We start from the raw sequence: 17,217 nt of genomic DNA on the forward strand, positions 1-17,217 counted from the left end.
ATTAGATTTTTTAACCAAAATGCTCAAACTTCAACAGCTTGTAACTTTTAAACCCCGGGGTTTAGAGAGTTGGTCCAGAAAACTTTTTTTCATGTCTCGGCTAGATCTTTCGAAAAAAGTTGGTCCCGTTCGTGTACACCCTTGGACCAAATCCGCCCATTTTCTTTTTAAAAATTTAAAACCGTATGATTTTTGAAATTTACCTTTTTTGAATTCAATCTACTGAATGAGTTCATCTTATAGTTATATTTCAATATTAATTTAGGCCGTTGGATTTCTTGTTGGACTGAAGTCTAGTTTCTTGATCTGAAAATTAGGTTGAAAAAATCGTTTGATTATATCTTGGACGTCTTCGGAAAAATACGATTTGTAAAAATTTTGAATTTAAATATTGTGGATATTAGTCAAAACACATCCATTGCACAGTGGTCCAGATCGCAAAATTAAGTGGAAAACGGATTTTCCGAAAAATGGTGATGTTTTTGGAGCTTTGGTGAGAGTTGTTGCAAATAGAAAGGGGCAACTTTTGGTTTGGTTGAAAATTAGGGTGGTTCACTATTAGGGTGATTTTGAACATCTAACTTTTTGGAATTTTTTTGTCTCCTAAAAAGTTGTTGAGCTTGCCAATCCAAGCAACTTTGTCGAAGACACCTAAATTTTATCTCGTAATATACGCCTTCTACGACCAAACTCTCAGGGGGACCACCCTAACGAAATTCGAAATTTTTCCAAATATATGTTTTTTTGCCCTGTACTATGAATTGACCCAAATTGTCAAACGATTTTTGGTCATATTTTGGGTTTAAACGAAAATTTTACATGGAAACCCTTTCTAATGCAATCTGGTCCTTAAAATTTGGCTTGGGCCTTTTCAAGAAATTGAAGTTTCAAATTTGCATCTTTTTTACCTTAAAATAAATGTAACTTTTGACCCTTAAGTCCAAATTGAGGTGTCGAAAAATAAAAAAAATAAATGTTTTTAGAGCTCTAAAAGTGCCCCGAATATGATTTTTCTCTAAAACCATAGACTAAATATATATAGATACGCCACTCCGCCGTCGGGGCTGGCGACACTACCGCCACGCCAAAATTTCACCTGGTGGCGATTCACAGGTTATAATTTTGGGTGTTTCCCTTAGGGAATGTTCGGGAAATTTTCTCCCCCAGGTTTCAGTTCAACTTGTTCGGTTGCATCGTAGCAACTGATGTATTTTCAAACTGTTTGTTTTCTGTCAACAATCGCGAACCTCCAGATCGCTTATTTTCATCACCTTAAAAAATCACCCGGTTTCGAGCTTCTCAGGCCACCATAAATCTCATGAACGGAACCGATTCCTTTGGTGGTGCACATTAAAGGCGTGGAGACGAGTCAACAGGTAAGTAGAATGAAGTTCATCAGAAATGAGTATTGGAAAAGTTATTTTTTCTCAGCTCCAGTCCCCTCTAAGTCCCCCGATACGACCTGCCAACCACTCCGCCTCAGCAAACGAATCCTGCTTATGTAGCTACCCTCGAGGTACGACTATACCCAACCAGATCCCGACTAATCGAAAAACCGCAATCCGCCGGAATCCAACCCCGTAAAATGAACAAAATTATCAAGCCGCCTCTGGTCCAATTCAACCGTAGGTAGCCTTTTGCGGTGGAGTTTTTTCCACAAATGCAGGTTTTATCAAAAATGCCATCACAAAAAGATATATTTTTTTCAACAGGCCCCGCGATTTGAACTTCGTCTTTCAATTTAAACCGGAAACGTTAACCGGGTGTGATTGCAAGCAGATCTTTCCCCTTCGCAAATTAACATGAACGAGCAGAAGCCAGCGGCAACGACCTGGGGGGTGGCCAAGGCTTTCCTCCAGCAAAGCCTTACCATTGCCTGGTGCCTCACGAATCTAACTTACACAAACTGATACAAGGACCAGCTGAAAAGAAGCTTTATAACGCGATCGTTGGCAAGAGAAAAATAATGTAGTTATACAAAATGATTCCATGTTTATAATTCAAAATAAATTGTTGATACTGAAAATCATGCTAGTCTTTATTCAATATCTTGGAGGATGGCCCCGAACTTTTAGTCTAGACAAGCTTGTCCGAGATGTAATCATTGTGCTGCTTGTTCCTGTTATCCTCCTACAGCTCGATTCGTTGTACTTTCAGGTCACTTTGGAGTTTCGGATGACCAATCGGGTGGCCGCTCCTAGCGAGGTTCCTAGCAAAACACACGAAAAAGAAATTAGTACTGGCTCTCCGAATCTCGTTTTTGGCGAATATTTACCGACGTCGGTTTAACGATTGGCACTTCACGGGAAAAACTTGAGGGAAACAGTAATTTTCAACTTTTTGCCCGAGGCTGAAAAACTAAGCAAGAGTAAATAAATTGGTGACATGGTTACACTTAAAAATGTCAAAGCGAAACCCAACGGGAAAGTTTCCAGAGTACTACGATTTTGTTTAGCAATTTAGTACCTGTAATTTGACTGTGGGGGCGCGCAGAGCGCTAAAGGGGTGTCGCCACCTGGGTATATGGAGCAACATCCAAGTGGGATATCTACTTGATTAATAATCTATGCTAAAACATACCATTTATTTTATATTTATTTGAATATAGAACTTGCATGCAAGATATACATTGAGCAGTGAACAAAACCCACTAACCACATCGCCGCCTTCTCTCTTGATGTCTGTGCTTGAGATGTCAACGCATAACAAACATCACTTCGGTGCATTAACGCGGATGCATTTTTCTCGTGAAAGCAAACAATAATCTCCTTTTGGCACATTGTCGTAAACAATCTAGCAAATTAAATCAGGCAGCTCCACCCTCTAAGACAGACCAAAAAAAAATCGAGTTCGTGTTGAGCAAGAAGTGTCATGTCGTACCTGTCCAACTTTACCGCCGAAACGGGCAAGTCCATCCTGGTCGATGTGCTGAAAACCGTGAACCAGCCGGAGCACGCCAAGAAGCTGTCCGAGGCGAAGGCCAACTCGGGCAAGGAGATGATCAAGATGATGCAGTACGTGTTTCCGCTGGTGATGCAGCTGCAGATCGCCGTCATCAAGGAGTACGGATTTCCGGCGAACCGCGAAGGCCTGGTTCAGTTTGAGCAGATTATCCGGGAGTTTGAGCGCGAGGACGTGGATATTGCCCGGTTGCGGTCGCAGATACGGTCCATCTATCTGCCACCGATAAACATCAACAGCACGAACGATGTGCTGATTTAGACGCATTTAGGGCAGAGAAGAGGACATACTCTTACGGGAACGATATTTGCCAAGGATTTTATGTTCGACGGAACGCATCGAACGATATTGCAGTAGAGCTCGTTTAGTGCTGGTACAAACGCTTGGGTGTTTTTGCGTAGTTTTCGTAACATTTTTGTATCACAAAATAGATTTTAAGCAAGACTGAAACTGATACTAACCAAAACTACGAACTCGTGAGTGTTGTATTCTAAAACATAATTAGTTACAGACAGCAGGTACTAACACATGAAAACTGCCAGTGTTACAACAATAGCGCGTTTTTCTTTTTGAAACACGGACTTGATTTTATATTAATTTCTTCAGGATATTAATAATACATTATAAGAAAAGCGTGTTGTAATAAATCGTACGAAAAATGCAGGAATTATTTAACCTTAATTACCTCCGACGTATTATAAACATAGGAAAATAAACGGAGTGTTTAAACGACACATAGTTGTATTATAGATACTAAATTAATATCACTATCCTACTCTTTAGGCTGATTAAATTCATGTTACCAGTTGTCCAACTTAAACACAAATTAAAACTTTACTTAATCCACCGTAGTAGGGTGGTTGATGCCTTCCTCACAATAACAGACTTTTGGTTTTGGTAAAATAAAAATGTTCAACCTACAAATGATAGGGTTAGCAGATTTTCAATCGTTTAGAATCATTTGAAAGACCTTTCAATTATCCAACATACAATAGATCGCATTATCGATCCGGATATTGCACACCACTAGATCGTCGAAGTAGTGCAGAAAGGATATTACGGTTCTGTTCAGCAACGGAGGGGCAACCATGGTGGTCTTTGATGCTCATGCTCATGCTCAAATTTGTATGGAAAATTAGTGCTGTTCGCTTCTCTCACATATTGCATGAATGCAACAGCGACGAACCGCCCTAATTCTCCATACAAACTTTGGAGAAAAACCATTCGGCCCTGCCTAAATATTGCTGAAAAATATACGTGTTTTTGGCGACCTCAAACTTAATGCATTCCCTCGAGTTTTGCCTATGCAATCATTTTTGTCAATTTTTGTTGGTCAGTGTTGTCAAGCAATTTATATATCTTTAAACGTTTTCAAAACTTGAGCTTAGTTTGAAAATTATTCTTATTAAAAAGATCAGCTTATTTTGCAAAAGTTATATTTTTATACAGGTGATACTTAGAGAAATTAATTTTAATCGATGTGATATTTTTCTTCAAACTTTAAAAAATTCAAATGTTTACCTTAAAAGTAGCTTTAGCTTGAAAATATACTTATAAGTACTTTTCGATTGATTCGATTGCAAACATCAGTTTTAAAAATACTGATACTGTACACTGGAATATCAATAAAACCAAATATTTTTAAACTAGTCAAAAAATGCTACATAAGATTATTAATGCGGGAAAATGCATTTATAACGAAGGCCACACCAAAATTTCACTTCGGATTTTAGAATCATTCAATAATCGAATCGCGAAGTTTTTATTTTCTTTTTGATCTTTTTTCTAGTTTTTGAAATGTTTTATTTTAGAGCAATTCCAGCCCAAAACAGGAATTTTTCAGGTACTTTTTTCTCGACCCTCTCCGATTCCAATGAAACTTTGTAGACATGTTATCCTACGCTTATATAAGCCATTTTTATGTATATGAAGCCAGTTCTACACGATAATGACATTTGAGAAGGGCGTAAGTGTTTTAAATATTTTTGTAATTCGGAATATAAATACTTCTGTATCTCGAAGCCGTTGCATCGTATCAAAAAGTGGTCAAAGACAAACTTGTAGGAAATTTGACGGGCTTTTCGATAAAAATACACTGAAAGAAAAAAACACTCAACTTTTATGAGATTTTTTGATTTTTAAGTTTAAAAGTCAAATTTGAGGGGGAGCCCACGATTTTTTTTCGTTCAAAATTTTTAATAAAGATAGCCTAAGATGTTACAAAAAGACTCACGAAAAATGCAGGATGGAGCAACTCACCTAAAAAAATACATAAATCATTTACTGAAACTGTTTTTTTGAAAAGTGCTCTAAACGTCAAAATTTTCAAAAATCGAATACGGGAATCGATTCTCCAGACAATTTTACATAAAAGTCTCCATATTGACTACTGTCCTAAGTCCAATCCTTGTGAAGTTACAGCGGTTTTAAAAATAAAAATGTTGAAAAAATAGGTTTTTTGATGGTTTTTGGCAATTTCTATATGACAGACTTGATTTTTCAGTCTCGTAAATATTTTTACCGGAAAGCTCGTCCAATTTCCCATAAGTTTGTCTTTGACCACATTTCAATTGGATGTATGGACTTAGAGATAAAAGCTAATTTACTATCCAGGTTACTATACTACACTGAAAAAATATTATGTTTTCAGTTATGAGCAATGTAATTAGCTTATATCTGTAAGCCCATACATCCAATTGAAATGTGGTCAAAGACAAACTTATGGGAAATTGGACGAGCTTTCCGATAAAAATATTTACGAGACTGAACAATCATTCTGTCATATAGAAATTGCCAAAAACCATCAAAAAACCTATTTTTTCAACATTTTTATTTTTAAAACCGCTGTAACTTCACAAGGATTGGACTTAGGACAGTAGTCAATATGGAGACTTTTATGTAAAATTGTCTGGAGAATCGGTTCCCGTATTCGATTTTTGAAAATTTTGACGTTTAGAGCACTTTTCAAAAAAAACAGTTTCAGTAAATGATTTATGCATTTTTTTAGGTGAGTTGCTCCATCCTGCATTTTTCGTGAGTCTTTTTGTAACATCTTAGGCTATCTTCATTAAAAATTTTGAACGAAAAAAAATCGTGGGCTCCCCCTCAAATTTGACTTTTAAACTTAAAAATCAAAAAATCTCATAAAAGTTGAGTGTTTTTCTTTCAGTGTATTTTTATCGAAAAGCCCGTCAAATTTCCTACAAGTTTGTCTTTGACCACTTTTGATACGATGCAACGGCTTCGAGATACAGAAGTATTTATATTCCGAATTACAAAATATTTAAAACACTTACGCCCTTCTCAAATGTCATTATCGTGTGGAACTGGCTCCATATACATAAAAATGGCTTATATAAGCGTAGGATAACATGTCTACAAAGTTTCAATGAAATCGGAGAGGGTCGGGTGCAACCGATTCCCTATTTGGCATGGAATTGCTCTTTAAATATAAGTATTTCAGAAAATATTTTTTTTAAGAATTTTAAAATTCTGTAGCAACATTATAAAAATGCGCATTTAGACAGCTGGAACTAAACTTCGAAGAAATTTCGAGACATCAGGTAATTATTTACCAAAAAAAAACATAACTTATTCCACTCTTAGGTGGTTGGGGCCTTCCTCACATTTAGAGGATAATACAATCCAAAATAGACACAGAAGGGCGGACCTTTTAGTGCTCCATGAATTTGACTCATTATTATCCAGATTTTTAAGCGAAGATTGCGTTGACAGCCACACTTTTTTTTCTAATGTTGGTACCACTGCGCGATTTTTAGATTATTATTTTTTTATTTTACAATTTTAAAAGTTCAAAACATTTGGATTTTAAACTTTAGAGCTTTCAATTTTAGATTTAGTATTTTAGAATTTCTGATTTTTTTAATCCTTTTATTTTTCCTTCAAGAACTACAAGCGCAAGCACCGTCAAACCGTACTGTAAAATTTTCATGTCACTTACCTTTTGGGGTGACAATGCTCAACGACCTCAGAATTGGACCGCAAGGAGCTGTTATTCTGAAATGGGTCGTATTGTTCAGTCATTCTGAAAGTATTGGATTGGGAACAAACACAAAAAAAAAACACACACACACACACACAAACTAGAGCACTGCTACATTTACAAGATGTTTTTGAATTTAATTTAATTAATTTTCATATATTTTTAACGATCCACCCGCTCTCCCCCGTATCCTAAACCAAAAAACAAACAACATATTCATTAAGGAAACTCAGGTTTATTTCAACTTAAATAAGTTAGAAAACACTACAAAAATCAGTTAAAAAATAACAAATTGCGTTCCGTTTTTTTCTCTTTCCTCCTCTGATGGATAAATTGCTTACAAAGTATAAAATAAGGCTGTATCGACTCATGTGTTTTTTTTTTGTTTTGAATAATTTTATAGCTTTATATCTTACTTTTAAGTGAAAAACTTTATTCCTCATGTTGCTTTTGCTGTTTACTCGTAAATATATTATTCTTTATATTAATTTGCTTCCGATTTTTATTTGTTGAATTAAAGGAAAAACCTATGCAACATTACAATTTTGTGTTTTTGTTATCCTCAGTTTTATTTCCACAATTAGTTTTGTAACCTCTCACATGCTCGTCGCGCGCTTTGAATGTGTGAATGTTTGCTTATCTATACTTTTGCTCAGTGATTATCCTGAAATGTTTGCCGTTAAAACGCAACGAAAAACAAAAAACCGCCCTCGAAATGACTTGTTTAGGCGTCCAGATCGGCAACGAACAGCACCTCGCGGTTCTTGAGGCCGGCATCGACGAGCGTTTGGGGCGCCGTACTGTCCTCGCCACACTGTAGCACACGCTTCGGGAAGTTGGTGGTCACCTCGAACGAGTCCGGCGCCTCCGGATGGCAGAAGATAAAGTTGTGAATGTCCTGAAACGAGGGGCGGTGGGTGGGGGTTAGTGGCATTAGGTCTTTGAAGCAGATCGTGAGGGGTGTTACCTTGAGGGTATTGGACGAGTGGAATCTCCGCTCTAACCGTAGGCCGCTGGGCAATTTGAAGACTATGCTAATCGTACCGGGCGCTCCCGGTTCCGGCTCGGAAGGCACTTGGGACGCCAGTTCCAGTTTGAGCCTCTCGATGTTTTCGAGCCGTTGCTGTTCGGCTTTCCGTTCTGCCTCGATGGCCTGTTGGGCGCGCTGGGCTTCCTCGCGTTCCTCCTGCTTTCGGCGTTGCTTTTCCTGGTCCGCACGCAGGGACATTTGGTACGCTTCGTCCTGCTGTTGGCGCAGGGTTTGTGTGAGATCTCGTTCGAGCCGATCTTGGCGGGCCTGGTTCAACCACAGCTCGTTATCGTTGACCACGGTGTCCATCCGACGGATCAACTCCTCGGCGTTACAGTGGCCCTCCATCCGGCCCATGATGACCATTTTGTTTGCCCGCAGAGCGATCATCACCAGCACGGGATATGCCCGCGCGTTGATCGAGTGTGACACGCGGTAACCCTCCGGTGAGGACACATCACAGCCCCAGAACAACATCCGACGGTTGATGTACTCGACGACCTGCTCGTTGGACAGCGTCTCCCGGCAGAAGCTGGTCGCCTCTGAGCTCGAGTCGGAATGCAGATAGACTAGGAGAAATTTGAGCTCGCGCTTGGCATCGTTCAACGCCTGGGCGTACGTGCCCTGGTAGAAGACCGGATGCTCCGGGAACTTATCATTGTAGTTTTGAATAAAGTTCAAAACATCCCCTAACGGATCGGTCACAACTGAAAGCAAACAAACAAGATTAGTCAATTCCCAAACAAACCCCCGCCCCAAATAGCCAGCAACTCACTCCGCTCCCGGTCCTTGAACAGGCTCAGAAAGGTGGTGACGATCGAGGACAGCGTGCTGTAGCAAAAGTTGAACACATAGTTGACCACGAAGCCAATCATGCCGCCGATGCCGGACGGGACGGGTGCGTTCGGGCCGCGCTGGGCCGAGAATACATGCTGCAGGAAGCGATCGTTGACGACGGCCGGCGCCCGCGACTCGGTGGCGTACGCCGACGGGCGACCCTCGCGGATGTTTAAATGCTCCTGGAAGGCCACCTCCAGGTCCCACTGGTGCCGGATCAGGATGTCGCGGCACACGGTCATGTCCTCGAGTCCGGTAATCTCCTGGAACTGAATCACCTTCTCCGTCTGCTCGTTCGACAGTCCGTCGTTATCCATGGTGGGGCCGGGGTGAGATGACGGCGCGTGCGCGCTTGACTTGGCGTGGGAGAGGTCGGTCCTTAGCGGGGTTCCGTTTTGGGGTCGACTTAGTGTGGCTGAGGTTTCCTATTAAGAGTTAGCAAAAAATTTAGCGAAGCGAAATGAAACGCCTGAAGATGAAACACCCATTCCCATCTCAGGACGAGTTATTCAATTATCTAAAGTGATGGTTATCATGTTAGCAATTCTGTAGAATTTCCAAATCCACCTTAATTTTTTTTTAGTAATATGTAGGTATCTTTTCCATCGATTCCTTGTGTCCAAATAAGTCATTTTGCATTATTTTGCCTTTCTCATCCTGAGGGCGCTATATCTTTTTTATGAAGGCGCAGAACAAATCGGCAACTTGAAAAATTTGCAAAATGCAAAGTTCCTCTTGGGCCCTGCTAAGGGCGCCAAATAGGGTCCTAAAGCCCTATGTAAATTTTTATGTACAACGATTAAAAATACGCTTAAAAACCATTTCTGATCACTTTATTTTATTTTTATGCAAAAAAAAGTTGTCAAGACAACATTTTTTTTCGATGGATCAACTATGGTCCCCTTGGAAAGAGCTGTCAGTAGGACCTTTTCTGTCAAGAAGAACCGCGAGGTTAATTTTTCAAAATTGATTTAAAAATCTATTTTAAACTCTTTGTGGTCGTACAAAGGGCCAGTGAACGCAGAAAAATAAGCTTTATCACTGTAAACAATAATATCAGCAATCTAAACATCATTTTAGGACCCAATTGTAAGGAAGGCGACATTTTTGTTAAAGAACTTGTTAGTCGACGACTAACCTTGACTAACCTACAGCTCAGTCCCGGGAAAGGTATCTTACATTTTTTGAAAACTGATGATTGCAAAATAACTGTACTATTGTAAAATGCATTTAAATAGTAGTTTATGCAACAAGTTTCAAAAAGAAGATTTTTTCAACACAAGTTGTACATTTATCCAACGAGGTTTACCGAGTGCCGAGTGCGTGTGCTAAAAAAATCAAGTTTTGCAACGAGTTGCTTACTAGTAGTTTATGCAACAAGTTGCAAAAAGAGGATTTTTCAGCACGAGTCGCAATTCGCAATTTCGCAATTTTCAGTGTAAGAACGGGCCTTGACCGATCTTATGCACAAGGTTCCCAACGAACACGCACTGCCCTTACACCTACATCTCACCCTTGCTCTGAGTCAGTACGAGCAGCACGCTAGAACACGCTTTGAGTGTTCGTGCCAGGCATGCACACCTTCTTTTCCGGTTACGCATTTTAACTCGGCCGGGGGTGGTACATTACGTAGGGTTTGATGTAAGTATAAGCGCCTAACCATTTATAGTGTGCCTAACAACTTTCATTAAAGCAAAAACTGTTTTATTTTTAGTTTGAATTAAAAACTAGTTGTTATTTTACTGTGTTTTGTTTTCTCCTGAAATCTTTCCTAGTGTTGAGTCGTGTTTTTATGTTGCTATTTCTTTTGTCGCGGTGTTTTGTTACAATTTTGGTCCTAAGCATTTTATAAAAGTTTTCAAAAGTACAATAGTAATATTTGTGTTAATTCTTTGATCACTCCAAAAATGAGTAAGGGCTCGAACCTCATTTGTTTGAAGAAAAGGGTAAAGATTGAAAACAATGGACAGTGAAAGAAATATACTATTTGAAGAATCAATAGTAAAAGAAAGATAGTAATTTATGAAGTAGATAAAGAAATTAACAATAATTAATAAATAGAGGTAAAAACAAGCTTAGATTGTATTGAGGGCAATTTATAGGCCCAAATTTGAATATTGGCCCAAAAAGAATATTGAATTATTCAAATAGACAAATAAAGAAAAGGCACATGATAAACAAAATTGACTGCCAAATTAAGGATTGATTGATTGATTGATTGATTGGGAAGGGGGAAAGCAGGGAAAGCAGAAAGTATGTTACAGCAGCATCAATTGGTAAAATAGAGTGAAAAAGCGTTGAGAAATAAGAGAATCAAATGAGTAAAATCGAAATCAAATGGAGGATAGTAAACAGAGCCGCGTTAGAAAATCAGTGAAACAAAATAAACAGAAGATAGGTGGTAGCTGGAAATGGAAAGGAGAGAGGAAACCCCGTTCTGCAACGTTCAGGTACATCCACAGCAGTTGACTCAACATACTGCGAATCAAAACAATACCGTCTACAATCACAAATTACTTCCCTTTCCCACATTGTCGCGCCCCTTTCTTTTAGCCGTCTCGACTTTGACCCACGGCGGTCAAAGGTTTACGAGCCGTTTCCACAGGCCACCAGCTAGGTCATCATGAAAACCAAGCCAACGTGGAGGTAAGAAAATAGGACACTTGCAAGGAACCAGAGCTATACTGTCTTGATCAAGAATGATCTAACAGGACTACGGACGTAGTCAGTGACGCTCCTTCCAGGATGTTCCTCGCCTGAGCGTCAGCTGAAGAGGTATCATCAGCATCATTCGCACTTGGCCTGCCATCTTCTTAATAAGAAACGACTTTCTTTTGAGTTATGAGTAATGTTTTTTTTACCTTTATGGCGGAAGTTCCTGTGGAGATGAAACACGTCATTTTCCTGCCGGAGCTACGTGGGAACCTGCTGTCTGTGAAGAAGCTGTCGAAGGCTGGCGTTGACGTTCTGTTTACTGGCAGCCATGGACGTGAGAAAGCGGTCATGAAGTTCAACGGTGTTGTGATTGCAGAGGCATATCAACGAAACAACCTCTACGAACTGGAGCTCGAGGTAAATATGTTGGGAGGTGCAGCGAACCTGTGTGCTGCCGTGATGGCCAAGCAAACCCGTGAGACGTTCAAGGGCCGACCTGAACCTGTTGTTCGGCTAGAGGAACGCGTGCACTCGCATGTGGATGGGTTGCTTGAGCTGTCAGTCTGGGACAGATCAAGTCAGCAGAGGAAGCAGCTGGACCTTAAAAGCCAAGAATCATCGATGACCGGGAATATCCTCAACAAGCGTGGAGACGCCCAATCCGAACCCCCGTTGTTGGTGCAAGCTTACTACGGTGAGCCAGAGGGGGATCAGTACGAAGCAGATGATGTTCCGGTGAGTCTGGATGCGGCTGAGGTTGAAATACCTCCGATCGAGGACAGCACGGATGGAGATGGACTCTGCGACGTTGCTAGAGGCGTAGGACCTGCGAATGGCGACGCGGACGACGTCGGCCAGTTGGGTGCGGAACAAGACAATCCTGGGGTGCTCCCATCGCAACAAAGAGGTGACGGCTGTTTAGAGTCAAACACTAGGCGCAGCGATAGGGAGCGCAGACTCCCAGGTAAGTTCCTGGATGTTTCGACCTTTGGAGCACACTGCGCTGTTCAGAAATTCTATCTTGCAGATCCACCTGGTAGCGATAACGAAACTCGTAACGCTACAGAAACGGACGAACTCAACTTCCTTGATGCCAATACTGTCTGGAAGCTGAAGAAGAGTCTGGTTCGTGTCAAGCCAAAGAAGTCGAAATGGTCAAACGGGTAGCGAAGCTGGACTTTTTTCGGATGAAGCTGGGCTGTTGGTGGTCAACAGAGTGGCTTGCGCGGGAAGATGCACCAGACTATTTTCGAGGTCGTTCCGGACGGTGTGCAAGCAGAACGATGGATAGCATGTAAACTTCCTCAGTCGTTGTACGAGTTGAAGCTGTCTTCAAGACACTGTAAAGACGATCGGTTCAACGAGAGGGGGAATGATGCTGTCCTTGTGCTGTACGTTGACGATCTGCTGATTATAGGTGACCGGGAAACGATGATCCAGACATTGAAGTTGAAAGGCTGCGGTAAAGTCTAATCCTACCTAGACATGAAGATCAACAAACATTGGCCGCGAAGAAAGGTGAAGCTGACCCTCGGAACCGGAATTGAAGAAACGGACTGGACATCGGAGTTTGGTGAAACGCTTACTACGTTGGCCACATCTACCTGCAAAGCCGAGGCGTTCTGGCTGACTGCTCTTCGAGGAGATCTCGGAGGGCGTTTACATATCCGGGACCATGTTGCTGACGGGAAGCTTGCTGGATCCTGGACGAACGTGGAGACCTTCACGGACAATTAGGATTGCACGATGTAGCGAAGCAAGCTTTGCGAAAGCTGAGGTGCGATCGACAGGCCAGCTTCTAGTTCATTAAGTTTTGAAGACTCAAGCAAGCAAGACGTGCAAATAAAGAACCCTTTACTTAACCCAAGCCCGACTCAAGTTAATTTCTTCAAGTAATAATAAAACGAAAAATACAACAAAGATGAAGAGCTTTAAGCCATACCACTTAGCATGTAAAAGAAATGTAATTATTATAAAAAAAGTTCAATAAAGACATATTTAATTTCAAAACTACAATCATAAAAATTCCCTGACTTTTCCAGGTCAAAATTAAACTCCCTGACAATTCCAGGTTTTCCCTGAGTTTTCCTGAAATCGACACCATATTTAAATATTTTCTTTGTATTTTTTTAGTAAGATTCATTACAAATACCATATTTTCTACTAAACATAAACAAGCCACGTCTTTTGTTGGCTTGGCATTGGACATTGGAACGTCTTGGGTTTAACCACTTAGTTCGTAATCCCACGTCTAGCAATAAGCGAAACCACAGCACATCAGGTGCTTCCCACACCCGGCGGGACAGTTAACAAGTAAACACCCCCCATTCCCAATCTGTCTGCCCAAAACAAAATTACCTCGACCAAGGAGAGAGCGAGGGGAAGGACACTTACCTTTCAACTTTAGCAACAGCAGCAGATCGATTGCACCACGACGCAACTTTCTCGCGAAGGCCAACCAGATCCCATCAAGCGGTCAATCCAGCAGCAGCAGCCTGTGGACAAATTGATGATGTTGGTTCAGCTTCCTGCCAGGGGGGACAGACCACAGGTTCCTGGCCGTCAAAACTTGGCTGCCTTTCTCTTTGAAGGATTTTCTTTTTCCTTTTTTTTGCGGCGGCTGCACCGACGACGACGACCTTCCCCTTCGGCGGAAATTAAATCGACGAATTATGTAACTACCGGACCGGTTCCGGGTCGAAAAATGCACTTCCGTCGGGCGTTGGTACCGGCTGGCTAGAACTACGCAGGAAAATCGCCAAACCGTGGCCACTTTCTGGGATTATTTTGCGTTGGAAAAGTTCACGCGTAAAAAAAGTGTTCTTTCTCTCGGTTTTCTACGGTGGTGCTCTGATGTGTTGAAAATTTATCGTTTCTTCTCGCTCTGCTGCTGCTCTGATGTGGTTTTCCCTTTTCTTCTTCTTACTTTTCTGTCAGTGGAGTGCAAGGCGAATGGAGTGGCAAAGGTGACCGATTGTGTTGGTGTCTCGGTGGTGGAACGGATGTCGGAGATTTTCAAATTTTGTTTGATTAAGTTTTATTTTGACTTTTCAATTTTTATTTCTTTTATAAGCACTTATCATGTTAAGTTTGTCTTATTTTTCGTCAGTATCAAACATTTTTTAAAACTTCCAACCATTACCTTTTGCTTTATTTATGTGTTGTTCTGATCACTTTTTAATTTTGTTGCTTAGTTCTAGCAAAACAATGCCAAAGGGCCGTTGTGGGTTTGTAAACAAAGAGTGTATCCCTTTCATGCCAGATGTAAACATCCTTTAGCGTGAACAGGACACACTCTTTGTTTACAAACCCACAACGGCCCTTTGGCATTTGTGTATTGTATTTTGTTTTACGTTTAACGACGTATTTTTTGTTCTCATTTTTTACCCAAACATAACTAAAAATAAGGGTTGTAAGTTGGATACTACACTGAAAACCCAACCATGGTACTTGCTACCATATTGTAGGGTTAAATTGAGAACACACACCGACGTATTTTTGCTAAAAACATTCCGTGCTTGGATCACGCAGAAAATTTTTTTTGTAGAATCAGCCTGTACGAGGTTTATTTCAACAAAAGTTTTGTTGAATATAATCAACGCCGATTTTGCGTTAAAACAAACCTTGATTTTCTCAATTCCACAAAAATCATTTGTTGTTTTGAAAAAGTTGCTTTGACGTTTAGCGTTGATTCAACAAAAATCTAGATTTTCAAATCAACAAAATGTTTTGTTGATTCAAATATGCCTTATTTTTCTGCGTGATTGACTGATTAACGCAGTCAGTTTTACTATGACGTGAGCGGTATGGTAATTTTAACGCTCCAATATGGAGAGAATGATAATGATTTCGTAATTGCTACCATGCAATTTTGTGGAAGCATGGTTCATTTTACCATATTTGCGTTTAATTTTACAAAAAAGCCGCAGTTAATTTAATAAGCAGCATTTTTAGCAAATGTTCAGTGTAGGATTCGCAATAGGGTCCTAAAGCCCCATGTAAATTTTGATGTACAACGATTAAAAACACGCTTTAACGTGAAGACTTCCATCATTGTCACGATTTTTCGTTCAAATATATAATTTTTGCGTCGCTTTCAATATTTGGACAAAATTCCTTCAAAAAGTTGTTTAGAAAAGTGCCCTACACATGCTGATTCCTTTTGGTAAAGATTATCCCATTCCTTGTAAAGTTATGGAAATCGTCATTAATCAATGATTGCCAACTAGGACGTCAATGACTGTGCCACAAAATTATATAAATTTTGAAGCACATTTGATTTAGATCAAAAATTCTTTTAGTGGCTTCAAGAAGGCAACAACCGGCACATGCCGGTGCTTGGTGCTGAAATTCGTTAAATTGAATTTAATACAGAATATTTTATAGTGATGATAAATTTTCTTCGAAAATGATCAACGGCTTCACCTTAAAACCATTTCAATCACTCTTTTTATTTAATGCAAAAAAAAAGTTGACAAGACAATTTTTTTTCTTGTGTCTAACGGCAAATTGTGTAACAGGCCACGGCAATCGTGTGACAGATCCTGCAGAGTCCGAATATCGCGGTCACGAAGCCGGATTTCTTAAGGGAAGCGAGATATTCAAGATGGCAACCAATATGGCGGCTATATAGAGAAGTCAATAATATCAGAGTATGAAGGTTGTCGACTAAATTGGGGACGCTGAACCCGAATATAAGCATAAGCATAAGCATGGGTGCCCACCCGCAGTTGCTACTCCGTCATTGACCAGGATCTCCAGAAGTTACATCCACGAGCCGTGGAAGATGAGTGGGAGCTATCTTTCCTCGCTTCGCAACTTCTCAATGGCCCCTATCATGCTGATCAATACTGGCGCCGGCCACGACCAGTGGTAGGGTCACGGGGAAGTGGATGGGAATGTTAGTCCGATACATGAATGATAGAGACCGCCCAATCGACAGCATCTCCGACAAAGTATCACATGAGTTTTGAAGGGGTTAGTAGATGGGTATGAGGTCAGGATTCACGAGTGGCAGTGATGTGACCATGAGCATTTTGTTTATCGGTTGAAATTTTTAAATCCATTGGCCGATCTGGAAACCGTTCCGAATATGTGGGATGACTGTATGGGCTTACAGATGTAAGCCAGGTTACTACACTGAAAAAATATTATGTTTTCAGTTATGAGCAATGTAATTAGCTTATATTTGTAAGCCCATACATCCAATTAAAATGTGGTTTAGACGCTACATTGTGATTCGGAAAATATTTCATATTTGTAAAAACACAATTTACGTTGCTTTAAAAACGAACCCTTATTATGTTGCAACTACAACTTTCTCGAAGAAGCATCATGCTTACTTGCCTCTTTAACATTAGTTGAATAAAAACTGTCTCTGAATTCACTTAGTTAATGTCGGTGCGTAAATACTCTTTAAAGAACAGGGAAAGATTTTCTTAGGTATAATGTTTTTATTTCATTCAATCTGTTGAAATTCATTCATAAAAAAATAAAAATACAAAAATATCAATTTCTCAACGGAAACATCTCAATCAAACTATCACTGTTATCAATCAATCAATACTAAATGTCCTCCATTGTCGGTGAAAAGTGGAGCTCAATTTTCCATTTCCATGTGAGACTGTTCTAGTACCATTACATTACGAGCATATCATTAGAGGGGAGTGTTCTATCATATCATTACAGCTTTTAGTCCGATCATCAAACGCTTCGTCATGCGTATGCAAAA

The 17,217-nt window shown here is 40.2% G+C and overlaps 2 protein-coding genes and 1 long non-coding RNA gene across 3 annotated transcripts; 1 reads left to right on the forward strand and 2 right to left on the reverse strand.

Moving 5' to 3' along the window:
* Positions 1-2,010: 2,010 nt before the first annotated feature.
* LOC119767964 lies at positions 2,011-2,457 on the reverse strand. Its single transcript, XR_005277819.1, has 2 exons — positions 2,276-2,457; positions 2,011-2,209 (listed from the first exon to the last, which is right to left on the reverse strand). It is a non-coding gene; the product is annotated as an uncharacterized LOC119767964 (long non-coding RNA).
* Positions 2,458-2,690: 233 nt separating this feature from the next.
* Positions 2,691-3,695, forward strand: LOC6050049 (protein C10). Its single transcript, XM_001866680.2, has one exon. The coding sequence runs from the start codon at positions 2,872-2,874 to the stop codon at positions 3,220-3,222; it is 351 nt and encodes a 116-aa protein (XP_001866715.1). The 5' UTR covers positions 2,691-2,871; the 3' UTR covers positions 3,223-3,695.
* Positions 3,696-7,179: 3,484 nt separating this feature from the next.
* On the reverse strand, positions 7,180-14,385 carry LOC6050048 (FAS-associated factor 2). Its single transcript, XM_001866679.2, has 4 exons — positions 13,881-14,385; positions 8,770-9,256; positions 7,932-8,701; positions 7,180-7,862 (listed from the first exon to the last, which is right to left on the reverse strand). Exons 2-4 carry the CDS (start codon positions 9,146-9,148, stop codon positions 7,689-7,691), a joined length of 1,323 nt encoding a protein of 440 aa, XP_001866714.2. The 5' UTR covers positions 9,149-9,256; positions 13,881-14,385; the 3' UTR covers positions 7,180-7,688.
* Between the last annotated feature and the right edge of the window lie 2,832 nt (positions 14,386-17,217).

The sequence above is a fragment of the Culex quinquefasciatus genome, chromosome 2 (assembly GCF_015732765.1).
Source record: "Culex quinquefasciatus strain JHB chromosome 2, VPISU_Cqui_1.0_pri_paternal, whole genome shotgun sequence".
In the NCBI taxonomy this organism is placed as follows: Eukaryota; Metazoa; Arthropoda; class Insecta; order Diptera; family Culicidae; genus Culex; species Culex quinquefasciatus.

What these genes read in the sequence shown, in the direction of transcription:
- LOC6050049 (XM_001866680.2), top strand. Translation starts at nt 2,872, where the DNA reads ATGTCGTACCTGTCCAACTTTACCGCCGAAACGGGCAAGTCCATCCTG.
- LOC6050048 (XM_001866679.2), bottom strand. Translation starts at nt 9,148, where the DNA reads ATGGATAACGACGGACTGTCGAACGAGCAGACGGAGAAGGTGATTCAG. An exon ending in GTTCAAGGACCGGGAGCGGA is followed by an intron (nt 8,702 to 8,769) that starts GTGAGTTGCTGG and finishes GTTTGCTTTCAG; the next exon opens with TTGTGACCGATCCGTTAGGG. An exon ending in ACTCGTCCAATACCCTCAAG is followed by an intron (nt 7,863 to 7,931) that starts GTAACACCCCTC and finishes CCCTCGTTTCAG; the next exon opens with GACATTCACAACTTTATCTT.